This window comes from Rhinatrema bivittatum, chromosome 1 (genome assembly GCF_901001135.1).
Source record: "Rhinatrema bivittatum chromosome 1, aRhiBiv1.1, whole genome shotgun sequence".
Taxonomy (NCBI): Eukaryota; Metazoa; Chordata; class Amphibia; order Gymnophiona; family Rhinatrematidae; genus Rhinatrema; species Rhinatrema bivittatum.
The window spans coordinates 183553962-183567488 of NC_042615.1; the positions used below are offsets into that span (position 1 = coordinate 183553962).

The window sequence follows — 13527 nt, forward strand, 5'->3', positions numbered from 1 at the left end:
GGATCCAAACTTAAGTCTCTTAAACTGTCAATCTTCAGCAGCCATGTACAGTTTGCTTATAACATTCCATCCACTGATGCTTTTAAAACTACTCTGAAAACATTTATAGATAGAAAAGCATTTCATCTACCATTTCATCGTTCGTTTATGCATACTTCTGCCTTTTGTAGTTTTATCTTGCTGACTGATGTCATATTTATTGCCCTGTTCAGATCTCTTGTGTTCCCCTTGGGGGATGAAGGGTTTACAGGAAATAAAAATGAATTGAACATTTATCTGTAAAGAAAGTTAAAAGTTCAGTGATCCATGGGCATTAATATACACTTTCACTCCTCACAAAATAATTTTGAGATTGGTATGTAAATGTTTTAGATACTTCCATAATACATTCCTTTTATAGATAAGACTGAAATTCCTAGTGCTGTTGCTACATTAATCCTCCGTTCTTTGCACAAGAATGCTGTCATTTCTCCTAAAAAAAAAAAAAAAAGAAAGAAAGCGAGTATGTGTACTGGAGCATGGCAGGAGAAATGGGATGTGAAATAGTCTGAGCCACTTCTAGTGCCATGGGAGCCCCCACTGTCTGTCCTAGCTTCTGAGGCACTGAATGGACCCTTAATATTTGATGTGTTCTGTCAGCCAGGATGACTCCTTGTTTAGAAAACACTGTATTTATTGTAGTTTTACTAGAAAACTGAAGTAAGATTGCCTACAAGATTTCAGGTGTTGAATAGGAATGATCTTGTTCTGTGCAGTGTGGACCAATAATAGTTGTGGAATTGAGTCTCTTATTATAGTTTATAAATGAGCGGGAAGATGGGTATCTGTGGTTTTTGTGTTAAACATTACGGAATCTGTGGTATATGCATATATTTTATGTATGATATGTATGCCTTATCTTTTGGCCAGTATTCGTGCTCTCAAAATCTTTTGCACTGTTGATCCGCTATGTGAATTGATGCCTTGGTAATCTCTGGTAGATTGTCCTATCATGCCAAATTCACCACATCAGTAATTTTGTATTTATCTGTATATTTTATGCATAGATAGCAAATCCCCTGTAAAACAGTTTGAAGTAAATTGCAGAATTCATAATCAGGTTGCTGACCTCCCCGTTGGGTATAGCAAAGCAGTTTTGGTTCATCAGCATTCATCAATGTCATCATTTAATTCACACCTTTTCAGCAAAAGAGAGTTCAAAGTGTGTTACAAAGGATTAATGTTGCAGTACAATCTGATAGTATACAGTTTTGCAAGGAGAGAACAGAGTTCTCACACAGAACCAACCAATAAGGAACAGAATTCTAAGCACAGGTCAACGAATAACAAGCACATTATTTGGGGTGGGATTTAACAGTAGGGGGCTTAACATTAAAAATACTCCTCAGAACACATGGAGCTTGATAGGGGAGAGGCAAATGGATAAAGATTGGGTCCAGAGTTTGGTAGAGGGAGTGAAAGGGACTAAATTAATGGTATAGTCTTTGCATCTACACTAGTTTTGAAAAAGGGTGGTTTTTTCACCAACAGGGAGAAGGCAATATTTCAAGTGCAGTAGTAGTTAGCAGGGTTTAAAGGCAATTCCTCTTGGTGCAATGGTAATATCAGGGTGCAAAGGGCTCTTATCCCCATCCCACTGCCATTAGTATGGTGGGCCAAATGCTTATTGGAAGAATCATGTTTTAGTAGTTTCCTGAAGGTAAACAGGTCCAGGGCTTGTCTGACATTCAGTGGCAGCGTGTTCTAGAGGGTTGGTGTAACACCACAGAAAGTTTTCTTCCTGGTACATATAAGGCCTAATTCCTTAAGGGTAGGGACCACTGAGCAGGATTATAAGAGCAAGCAGATGAGGTGTGATGGTCATTAGGAAGTGAGATGGCCATTGAGGTGGAGTGAGGCACTGCCTACATCTCGCATGACAAGTACCTGAAAAGTGTTTATTGCCGAATCTCCAAGATAATGCTTAATGGGTTGTCATGCGAGATGTAGAAAAGATAGAGAAGACTTCATCTCACTTCCATTTCAACTTGACACGCGAAGAGTCACATGCATTGCATCAACTACAAGATAGACAAGACATTGTCATCAAACCCACAGATAAGGGAGGAGCCGTGGTAATTATGAATAAAATGTCATACCTTCAAGAAGTACAACGACAATTAACGAATAAAGCATTTTACCAAGAACTCGGTGAGGACCCCACAGACAGTATATTAGCTGAGGTTAAACAAATAGTTGAACGTGGATATGAACTAGGATACCTCACCAGCGATAAGCGAAACCACCTCATTAATCAGAATCCTAGAATACTTGTACTATATATAGTGCCTAAAATTCATAAGACTCTCGAGAATCCGCCAGGGAGACCCATAGTTTCAGCTAAAGAATCAGTACTTGAGCCAGTCTCTATTTTTCTAGACAAAATTTTACAACCTTTTGTATCACAAGCTCAGTCCTACATCAAAGATACATCAAACATGCTTCAGTTTCTGTCCACAGTTATTCTAACACAAGACAGCTTACTGGTCACCATGGGCATGGTCCAATACATTAAAATAAATTGATTCACAAATTAATTTTCACAAAAGTCACAAAAACTCTATTGATACAACGTGATTGTTTTAGGTGGAGTCAGTATTTCCCATTCAAAGTACTTCGGGTGTTTGTGGGTTGAGTTTCAGCTTGTTTAGTCTTAGCCAGGTGGAAATGCTTGCTAAACCATCTTTGGGATTTTAATAGCCTTTTTTGGGTCTGGGCTGAGAGGTGTCACAAGCTGGATGTCATCTGCATATTAAATGGAAAGTAATTTGATGAGCTCTGATGATTTTGCTGAGAGGGGCCATATAAATGTTGAAAAATGTGGACAAGAGTACAGATCGTTCGGGTACTCCATATAGGATGGGTTGGGGTGGGAGGACACCACACCCAGGAAGACAGTCTGGGAGTGATTGTGGAAGAAGGATTTAAATCAGTGAGCACTGATCCTGTCGTCCTAGGTCTTCCAGCTGGGTGATTAAGAAATCATGGTCTAAAGCAGTGATGGTGAACTCCAGTCCTCGAGTGCCACAAACAGGCCAGGTTTTCAGGAAAACTACGATGAATATGCAAGAGAGAGATTTGCATGCACTGCCTTCATTGTATGCAAATCTATCTCATGAATGCTCTTTATGGATATCCTGAAAACCTGGCCTGTTTGTGGCACTCGAGGACTGACGTTTGCCATCACTGGCCTACTGTGTCAGAGTAAGCAGGGATCATTATTGCATGTTGTGGCCTTGGAGAAGAGGGCAATAATGTCCTCCGGGAGTGGGCAGAAGGATGAGAGGGTGTCAGTGGAGAGGTCACTTGAAGCACCAGAAGGGGTTTGATCTCAGAGGCGCAGGGTCTTTTTCTGCTCTGATGCTTATAGGTTTGTCAGCAAAGAATTTAGCTAGGTTGTTGCACTGGATTTCTGATATCAGTGTTGAGGGGATGTGGGAAGTGGGTCCCAGGATCTTGCTTACTGTCCTGAATAGTTCTCTAGCCGAGTTCCTTCCTTGATTTAATGTCTTTGAGTAGTATGCTTTATTAGCTTTGGTTACAGGATTGCAATAGAGTGTATGATATTTTCTGCATACTTCTCTGTCCTCTTATAAGCCTGATTTGTCATTTTTGCTCCCAGTTTGTTTTAAAGTTATTAGTTCTGGGCTGAACCGGGGAGTGAGTTTTGTTTAGCGCTTGCTTTTTCTTTGATAGCTTAAGGTGACTTACATTCAAGTTTTTAGTAGATATTTACCTGTCCCCACAGGTACAAAGTGACTTTTACTAAGCAAAAAATCTGAGGGAGTCAATTTAGCCACTAGATGACCAACTAATAAAGGGCTGTTTAGGGAGGACAATGAAATAGCAGAAAAACTAAATGAATTATTTCCCTCAGTCTTTACTGAGGAGGATGTTGGGGATATACACATACAAAAAAAACATTCTTTGAGGGTGATATTTCTGAACAAATAAAGCAAATCTTCTGTGATAAGGGAAGAAGTAATAGATGAAATTGACAAACTCAGATGTAACAAATTACTAGGACCGGATGGTATTCTCCCTAGATTTCTGAAAGAACTCAAACATACCAGGTCAGACCAAAAGTCTATCAGCCACAGTATCCTGTTTCCAATAGTGACAAATCCAGTATGGCAAATTCTTATGTTCTTAGTAAACTAACTAATCATTTAAAATAGCCATACTTCCTTAAGATTACAGGGTGGCCAATGTTATACCGATCACTTTTTAAAAAAAAATTTCCAGGGGTGATCTGGGAAACTTCATATCAATTAGCCCGATATTGGTGCCATGCAAAATGAAAGAAGTGTTACGGCGTGGACCCTTGGGCCGGCTGAGACAGAAGATGGTATGCTGCAGAGGTCCACAGCGAGCGTCACAGCCGGGAGGCAGCACGGAAGAGACTCGGAAGAGGCTTCACCACTGGAAGTCTGAGGTCCCCCCAGGAGGAGCCCGTAGGGACCCGGACCTCTTGGACTTAGGTGGGACCCTATGTGAACAAGAATCCGGGCTGCGGCCGAAGAGATGGACGAAAGACAGCTGGGCCCAGGTAGCTGAAGAGTCTTCACCCTCGGAAGCCCGCGGCTCCCCCAGGAGGAGCCCGTGAGAGCCCGAGCCGCTGGGACTTAGGAGAATCCTCTGGGTCAGCAAGTACCGGATACCTGAGGTGATGGAAGAAGTCGGAGACCAAGAGCGAAGCCGGGTCAGAAGCCAGAAGTCAGAGATCCAAACCAAAGCCAGGGACCAAAGCAGAAGACGGAGTCATGGGACGGAGCCAGGTCAAAGCCAGAAGTCAGAGGATGAACCAAAACTAGGAGCGGAAGCTGAAGACAAAGTCAGGAGGTGAAGCCGGGTCAGAAGCCAGGAGTCAAGAGTCAGCGGCGACGAACCGGAGTTCAATGCAGCAACTAGAGACACTGAGGAACTGTGTGACCCTTGTATTTAAACCCTGCAGCTCCATCAGGGGATGCTCCGTCCTGATGGAGCTGCAGGGTTTAAATACCCTGCAGCATCTGACGTCATCCGGGGCATCCCCTGTAGGTTTCCCGCGCTGGCCCCTTTAAGACTCCAGCCCCTGGGTGCGCGTGCGCCTAGGGGGCGGGGCCAAGCGCGTCGGGCCAGCAGCATCTCCCTCGCACAGGGAGAGGCACGGCAGGCCGCGAATCAGGCCTATGTGGCCTAGGGAGCGTCCGTGCAGGCCGGGCCGGCCCGGAGGTAAGAAGAGGGGACCGGGGCACGGCCCAGTCCCATAACAAGAAGCTATTCTTAAAAACAAAATTATTGGCCATAAATATATAGATATGGCTTAATAGGGACCAAGCAATATGGTTTTAGTAAGGGAAGTCTTGCCTTAGATTTTTTTAAGGTTTATTTATTTAACAGCTTTTCTATACTGGTATTCGTGTGAACATCATATCGGTTTACATCAAACAAAAGTTAGAAAATACATCGAACAGGTGGGAAGAAACTGGGACAGGGAGGGAAAATAACTGGAGGAATAAGGCAGAAAGAGCTTAACGGTTAACAGAGAATGCAAAACAATGAGGTTAATAAAATTCAAGGTAGATTAAATAGTTAAATGGTTAACTGATAATGCGTTACAATAAGGTAGACGAAGCAAGGCTGAGTAATCAAATCCGATTCGAAACAGTGGATGGGAGAGATAATGGCAGGAAAGGTCCTATTCTGGGAATGCCTGGTTGAATAGCCATGTCTTTAATTTTTTTTTTTGAAATTTTTGGGGCAGGGCTCAAGACGGAGGTTTGGAGGTAGTTTGTTCCAACAGGTGGGGCCCGCAATAGATATGGCTCTATCTCTTGTTAAGGAGAGGTGGGCTTTTTTGAGGAAGGGTATTTGGAGCATACCCATGCGGTTGGCTTGAGTGGGGCAGCTAGGTTGAGTGTGAAGGAAAGGTTCGCCTAGCCAGAGTTATGCGAATAGATGGATTTGTGAATGATGGTCAATGTTTTGTGGAGGATACGGGAGGGAACGGGGAGCCAGTGTAGGTCTTTAAGGATAGGGGTGATGTGGTCTGATTTGCGTGCAAGGGCGATGATACTTGCTGCAGCGTTCTGCAGCATTTGTAAAGGTCTAATGGTAGAGTAGGGAAGGCCAAGGAGTAGGGAATTACAAGTCGAGTCTAGATATGAGGGTTGACTGGGAGTGGAGAAGAGGTTTAAGCTTTTTCATCACGTTGAGCTTAAAAAATCCTTCCTTCAGTATTTTGTTTAAATAAACATGTAGATAAAGGACTCAGGTTTAAATAAACATGTAGATAAAGGTGACTCAGTATACTGTATTTGGATTTTCAGAAGCCATTTGACAGTCTCCTCGAGAGACTTCTCATGAAATTAAAAAGTCATGAGGTAGAAGGCAGTGTCCTATTGATTTGGAACTGGTTTAAAAAAAAAACAGGAAACAGAGTAGGACTAAATGGTCAATTTTCCAAATAAAGAGAGGATCTGTACTGGGACCTATGCTGTTTAATATATTCATAAATGTTCTGGAAAAGGAAATAAGTAGTGAAGTGATCAACTTTGCAGATGATATGAAATTTGACAACTCTGAATAAATAGCAGTGAATTGTGAGGAACTACAGAAGTCCTTGTGAAACTAGGAGATTGCATCTGAATAGAAGATGAAATTTAATGTGGATGTGCAAAGTGATACACATAGGGAAAAATATTCCTAACTACAGATCCACAATGCTGAGTTCTATATTATGAGTCACCACAGAGGAAAAGGATCTTGGACTCCTTATGGATTCTATCTTGAAATCCTCAGCTCAGAATGTGGCAACGGTCAAAATAGCAAAAAGAGTATTAGGAGTGTTCCAAAAAGGAATGGAGAATAAAATATAATTACTGCCTCTGTAATGAGCTATGGTGCCATCACATCTGATGTATTGTGTGCAGTTCTGGTCATCCCATCTGAAAAAAAAAAAAAGACATAGCTAAACTAGAAAAATTACAAAGAAAGGCAAAAAAATATATATAAGGTAATTGAGCGGCTCCCCTATGATGAGAGACTAAAGAAGTTAATGCTGTTCAGCTTGAAAAAGTGGCAGCTGATGCGGGGACATGATAGAAGTTTATAAAAAGAGTGGGATAGAATAGGTAAAGGACCTTTTCAAATAATACTAAAACAAGGGACACTCCATGAAACTATCAACCAGCAGATTGAAAACAAATTGTAGAAAGCACTTTTTCCCTCAATGCATTGTCAAGCTGTGGAATCTGTTGCCAGAAGATGTGTGGTCAAAACAACAAATATAGCAGGATTTAAGAGGTTTGGACACGCTCCTGGAGGAAAGTCCATAAGAGTATTATTAGCAAGGTAGACTTGTGAAAGCCATCGCTATCTCTGGGAGCGAGTAACAAGAAATAGATCTACTTTCTGGAATCTGCAGGGAAGTTGTGACCCAGACTGGCCACTGTCAGGCGGAATGCTGGGCTATATGGACTTTGTCTGACCCAGCTTGACCTATCTATTGTTCTTATGTAACAAGGAGTATCAACAGGATTTGAATACTGGCCTCCCTGGTTCTCAGCCTGCTGCTCAAACCACCAGGCAGTTCTTCCATGACTCTTCTCGGGAATGTTTTAGTGATAGCCTTGCTGTCTGAGGCACCTCTCACCTTTCTATGTAAACGCATGTTTGAGAATGAGAGGTGATTCCCACAGGCCTGAAGGCAGAAATTCAGTCTGACTCCAGCATTTCTTAAAACATAATCTTTATTCACAGCTTCAAAAATATACACAGCAGTAGATTGCCTTTACCTTCAGGCAGTGTACTCTCTCTACTCAGTTGGTACTGCTTCGTCTCAGCTCAGTGTTTGGACAATGTTACATTACAGGAGCTGCCTTCCTCCTAGAGACCTGGGCCTGGGTCAGGTTATCCCCACCTGGATCCCAGCTCTTATTCCCTAATCTCTGGTTATGCCCTCTGAGCCCCACAGGATCCCGCCCATAGAGCATACTCTCCTTAAGGCATTTAAGGTAGACCATGGGTCTGCAATGTAAAGACATTTTCGTGAACATTCCAAACCCAGCTCATTTTCTAATTAGAGGTGTATAGCTTGGCTGTTAGGGTTAGCAGAGAGATGGAATTCTTCAGCTCCAAATGTTATTCAGTCTCAGCTGTATGCAGATAACTTGTGCATTAACTAAACAGACTAGTTGGTGGCTCAAGGATTGCAGTTTGACACCTCTAGCTAAGACTTTTCTTTGTCATCAATTTGGAGGTGAAAAATTTCATTTCTCTGCTAGCCCATACATGCAGCTCTAATTAAGAGCAAAGTTGTGTATGGGATGTTCAGAAAATTTTACATTGAAGTTCCTGTATAGCACTTTTATCCAAAACACTTTAAGGAAGTGATACACTAAGATCAGTTGAGAATATGTCCCTCTAGATAACAAGTCTTTCCTACCTACATCACGAATTACAGTTGGCATGGGCTAACGTTGCAACTGTCAGTTTCACCAGAGTAGTCAAAAATCAAGTGGTTGTAGAAAAATACCGGTCTTCACCACCACTTGAGTATCATTTCCTAAAGAGAGCTGAGGTCTGTTGGTGGATCAGTAAAGGGATTCTTCTTCTAGACTGGCCCTGTGATGAGAGTTGTGTTTCCCCAGCCTGTCCTTGAGACAGTCCCAATCAGTCTGGTTTTATCTGTCATGCATATTCATTGTGACTATCTAGTCAGTCGGACTGGTTAGGCATGGCCTCCACAACTGGGTGAGAGCATGGAGCTGTGAGTTTGGTGCCCCACTTGTTTCATTTCCCCATCAGCACTCCCTGCACAATACAGAGCAAGTCATGCCACAATCTCCTGCTCCAAATATGGATTGCAAGCTTTTCAGGCATGAATGCTTAAGATCATGCAAATTCTTGTTCAGTACTCTTTTTATATACAGGGTTTGTTTTTATAAATATAAAAAAAATTAATATAACTGCAGTTCTATTACAGTGTGAACAACCTTGTTGTAAAGAGTATTTGATACACCTGAATTGGATTGTAAAAAAATACTGAGCAAAACCACTTATGTATTATGATCACCCACCATAATTAGTAATTGAATTGTTCCCCAGACTGTAAGTGTCTTCTGTAAAATAAATGTTAGTCCTAATGTATCGTACTTTGCTTGGAAACTTTTATAAATTCTTATTTTGCTAGAAAATGTAACAAGTATGTCTCCCTTCATGGTGCTTTTTATTTCTGTCTCAGCAGAAGAGAAGAAAGAGAAACCTGAAAGTTTTGCGCCTTTAGCAGAGCTCACAGTCTCAGAGGAAAATGCCAACATCGCTTTTGGTTTCCAAGCCAATCACAATAGTGACAAAAGCACTCCCGTCCATTCCTTGCTGCCCCATTTACCCTCTGCAGATGAAGAAATAGACAAGCGAGGAAGTGAAATAATTAAACTGACAGAAGAACTGGCAGCTGCTGAGCTGGATGGCAAGTGCCTGGGAAGTGCCACGGAAGGGCGGGGCGTGGCAGAACTTAAGCCACAGCTCAGTACCTCCTTGGAGAGAGACTTCCTCCTATCCAGCCCTGAGCCCCCTGATCCTGCAGACCCATCACCTTTGGTGAGCCAGCCAGAAACTGAGGATTGCATCCTGAAAGGCATAGAGGAACCGGAGAAGGTGCCGCTTGTAAGCTCTGAAAAAGTAAATGCCAAGGAAAGTGGAAAATGTGAAGGAACTATTAGAGAGTCTGCACCAGCAAGCAACCAGGAACTGAGCTTTACAGCTGAGAACAGATGCAGCTCCCTAAATAATCCCCCTACATTCACCAGTGATGAAAAGTCTCATCCTGGCAAAAACTGTGAACATGTTGATGACATTGCTTGATTTCTAGAATAACATTGATACGGTTATTGATTTGAAACATAAAATTCTGGTTTTAATGGCGTTAACCGTGGGCTAAGAAAACGGCTTTGTGGGACCCGCCTCCCTTTGCCTCTCTCTCTCTCTCTCTCTCTCTTCTTTTGCTCTGCCACCAAGTGGTTACATTTTAAAGCAAAATAGTGTGAAGATATAGAGACAGAGGGAAAACAGCACTCAGTTCATTGGCTCAGGGTTAAATCCATTAGACCTCTTGGTTTTGGGTTTTTTTCTTTCCCCTTTCCTGCTAAACTGTGACCACTTGAGCAGAGACTTGGCCTGGCTTCAGCATGACTTCTCCTCATACTGCCTACGGATGCTTTTTCTGCCAGGAGGAAAGAAACCTTGACCCGGTTCCAACATGCATTAACACTCTGTACAATTATTTTTTTTTTCACTCTGTTCTGCAACAAATATATTTTTTCATGTAAATCCCATATTATTTTTGCATTTTGGATGAAAATAGAATTATCAGCAAGAGAAAGTTGTTGGTAGTTTTAAGGGGGATTTGCGGGGGAGCAGTTTAGATTTATTACTGCGGGAATTTTTGTGTTTCCTTTTTTTTTTTCTGTTTTCTTTTCTGGCTGAAATTGCTGCCAAATGCTTGTGAAATGCAGATGAAAATGAACTTGAAATGTCATTTTTTTGTTTATTTTTCCCTCTCCAGAATCTACCAGCGACTAAGTCATATTTGTCAAGGATTAACACAATACAGCTGTCAAACCACTCTGGAGTGAGACACTCTTGCTTGGCTCTTTGCTACGTGGCTGTGCTTCCTTCCAGGGCATACCTCTGGTACTGTCATTTCTGAATTATGAAAGTCCGGTGATGCTGGAGGAAGAAGAATGCTAAACCAACAGAATTTGCAAATCTAAACAAGCAAAGATAAAATGGGAGTAATTGATCAAATTGTGGTGTTCTGACTTTATGCATTCGCATGGATTTTTTATTGACAAGCTTGCAATTCCATTTGTGTCTGTCCGTCTGAATTTAGAGCTTATGAATTTAGCAAAAAGGAGGTGTGTAAAGTGATTTAATGGATTGAGGATTTCTTTTGCTTACTTAAGGGGTAAGAGCCTTGAAGTTGTTGTTTTATTATTTCCCAGTAATTAGGAAAACCAGGGCCTAATTTGCACGGCTGTACATGTAGCTCAGAATCTGTACATTTTCAGCTCCGTGCCAAGCTGCAAAGCCCTGCACGTAATTTTAAGCATGCACAAAACAACTTCATTTTCAAATAAAAGGCACCCGTGTAAATTGGGTTTGAATATCAGGCCTGTTGAAGTGGCTAAGTACACATGTAACTTTACCCGTTGTGAAAGGGTTGGGGAGTATAGTTAGTCATATAAAGGGCAGACTGATTACGCACCTTAACATCTGCAAATGTAAAAGGTTACAAGTCCTTAAAATTAGAATGCCCCCAGGAACACCTCGTTTATATGTGATCATATTTATACACATGATGAACTTTATGTGCTTGTTCAACTATGTGACTGAAAATCCACTTAAGTGCATACAGGAGACTTATACAAGTTACTCCTCCTTTTTCTACACATAAGCCTTGACTAAGTTTTTGAAAATGTATCACTAACCATGCAAATGGTTAACCCAAATAGGGATGGACAGTAATCAAACTATGTGCCCTGCAAAAAAAAAAATGAGGTAGGCGTGCAACTTGTTTAATTATTTGAGTATAGATGTTGTTCACTTAGAGAAAAAAAACTCACAAACACAACCTTAAGACACATTTTGTAACAGATTACCAGTCTGACTTCTTTTTTTCTGCATTTGATTTAAACAATTGCCACTGTGAATCCAAGAGCTCTTAAGAGGACAAGGAAAATGTTGTCATCCTTGAAAAAAACAGGTGAGAATCCCAAAACCCAAAGGTTTCTTCCCATTTAAAACTACAGGTTTTGTAACATCAACATGTCTAAGTTATGTAACCCAAAGAATATAATGAAACGTTTTCTGGGATTTTGTTCAGAATGAAGAGAGAAGACCTATCACATCTAAAGATTAGATCATTTCTTTTCTCAATTTCTACTAGTTTTATAGTTTATGAAAGAAAATGCAATTTAGTTACAGACTTTGTGAACCCTGCGATTACTGTGTAACAATTTACCGAATTATATTTGTTATCTAGAATAAAGAAATGCTAACTTTCCCAAGAGCATACATTTCTTTGGACTTTTTTGTGGTTCTTAAATCCTTTTCCCTCCTAGTCTTTCAAACAAGACTTTTAAGTTCAGACTGGGAATATTTATTTGCAGTGATGACCTGATCAAATTTGTTTAGTGGCAATTTAAATTGGGCAGTAAAACAGTTTGCAGTCTGCTACAAGTATTAATGAACTAAGTGACGAGACTCACATTTAATTGCCATTTTAATTTGACTAAACTGTTAACCCAAATTTGACAACAGGATGAGCACATTAATAATTAACACACAAATCTCTGCACAGATTAGTTTATTACTACTTAACACTTCTGCAGTACTGTACAGATATATAAACCAGAGATGGTCCCTACTCCATGAAGCTTACAGTCTAGTTCAGAAACAGACAAGTGATTACTATCCATTATGTCTGAAGTGTTACAATAAAATATATTTAATGTGAGAGTCAAGATTGGGAAGGGTCAGGGATTTTGGATTTAAAAGCAAGAGATTATAAGCTAAATTGCATGAAACCGTGTAACACTTATACAAACTTTCGAATAATAGAAGGACTAGGGGACATTCCATGAAGTTAGCAAGTAGCACATTTAAAACTAATCGGAGAAAATTCTTTTTCACTCAACGCACAATTAAGCTCTGGAATTTGTTGCCAGAGGATGTCGTTAATGCAGTTAGTGTAGCTGGGTTCAAAAAAGGTTTGGATAAGTTCTTGGAGGAGAAGTCCATTAATGGCTATTAATCAATTTTACTTAGGGAATAGCCACTGCTATTAATGGCATCAGTAGCATGGGATCTTCTTAGTGTTTGGGTAATTGCCAGGTTCTTGTGGCCTGGTTTTGGCCTCTGTTGGAAACAAGATGCTGGGCTTGATGGACCCTTGGTCTGACCCAGCATGGCAATTTCTTATGTTCATAGTTTTATTATTCTTGTATTTAATAAAATAGAGCGATAAACTTTTCAGCAGTTCATAACAGGAGAATGCATAAATGTAAGCAGACAATGGACAAACCAACAATTGGGTCCCACACACAAATGGATTACAATTTTATAAGGGTCTCGTGCAGTGAATACTTGCTTTCGGCCGCTGTGGTGGTTTTTCCTCCCACTCCCCAAGGTATCCGCATACAGGAGGAGGAGGAGGAGTTGTGGAAACAAAGTATGACTGTGCCTAAATGGTCTTCCTTTTTGCACCTCCTGTATGCCCTGGTTGCTTGCACAAGGGGGAGCTGAGACGAGGTGAGAGTTAGAAAATAATGATAAAGGTTGAGGTGGGGCAGGGCCTGGTGTCAGGCTTTCAGTAAGGCCTCAGGAATGGCAGCAGCAGATCAGGTGAAGGGGTTTGGGTTGATGCAGGAAAAGGGCTGTCTAGTGCCTTCCATAGTGATGACTTCAGGCAGGAATGGGCCATTGACTGCTGTGCAGTGTTGG

At 41.2% G+C, this 13527-nt stretch overlaps 1 protein-coding gene across 3 annotated transcripts in view; it reads left to right on the forward strand.

Annotated features, from left to right (window-relative positions):
- CCDC149 (coiled-coil domain containing 149) overlaps positions 1-12094 on the forward strand; it is a 167783-nt gene extending 155689 nt beyond the window's left edge. For 2 of the 3 annotated variants that reach the window (XM_029590108.1, XM_029590090.1), the window contains one exon: positions 9266-12094. In XM_029590108.1, coding sequence (XP_029445968.1) covers positions 9266-9888 — 623 coding nt within the window. In that variant the 3' untranslated portion in view covers positions 9889-12094. The remainder of the gene's footprint in view (positions 1-9265) is intronic. The other variant, XM_029590099.1, reaches the window with a different exon arrangement.
- Positions 12095-13527: the final 1433 nt, after the last annotated feature.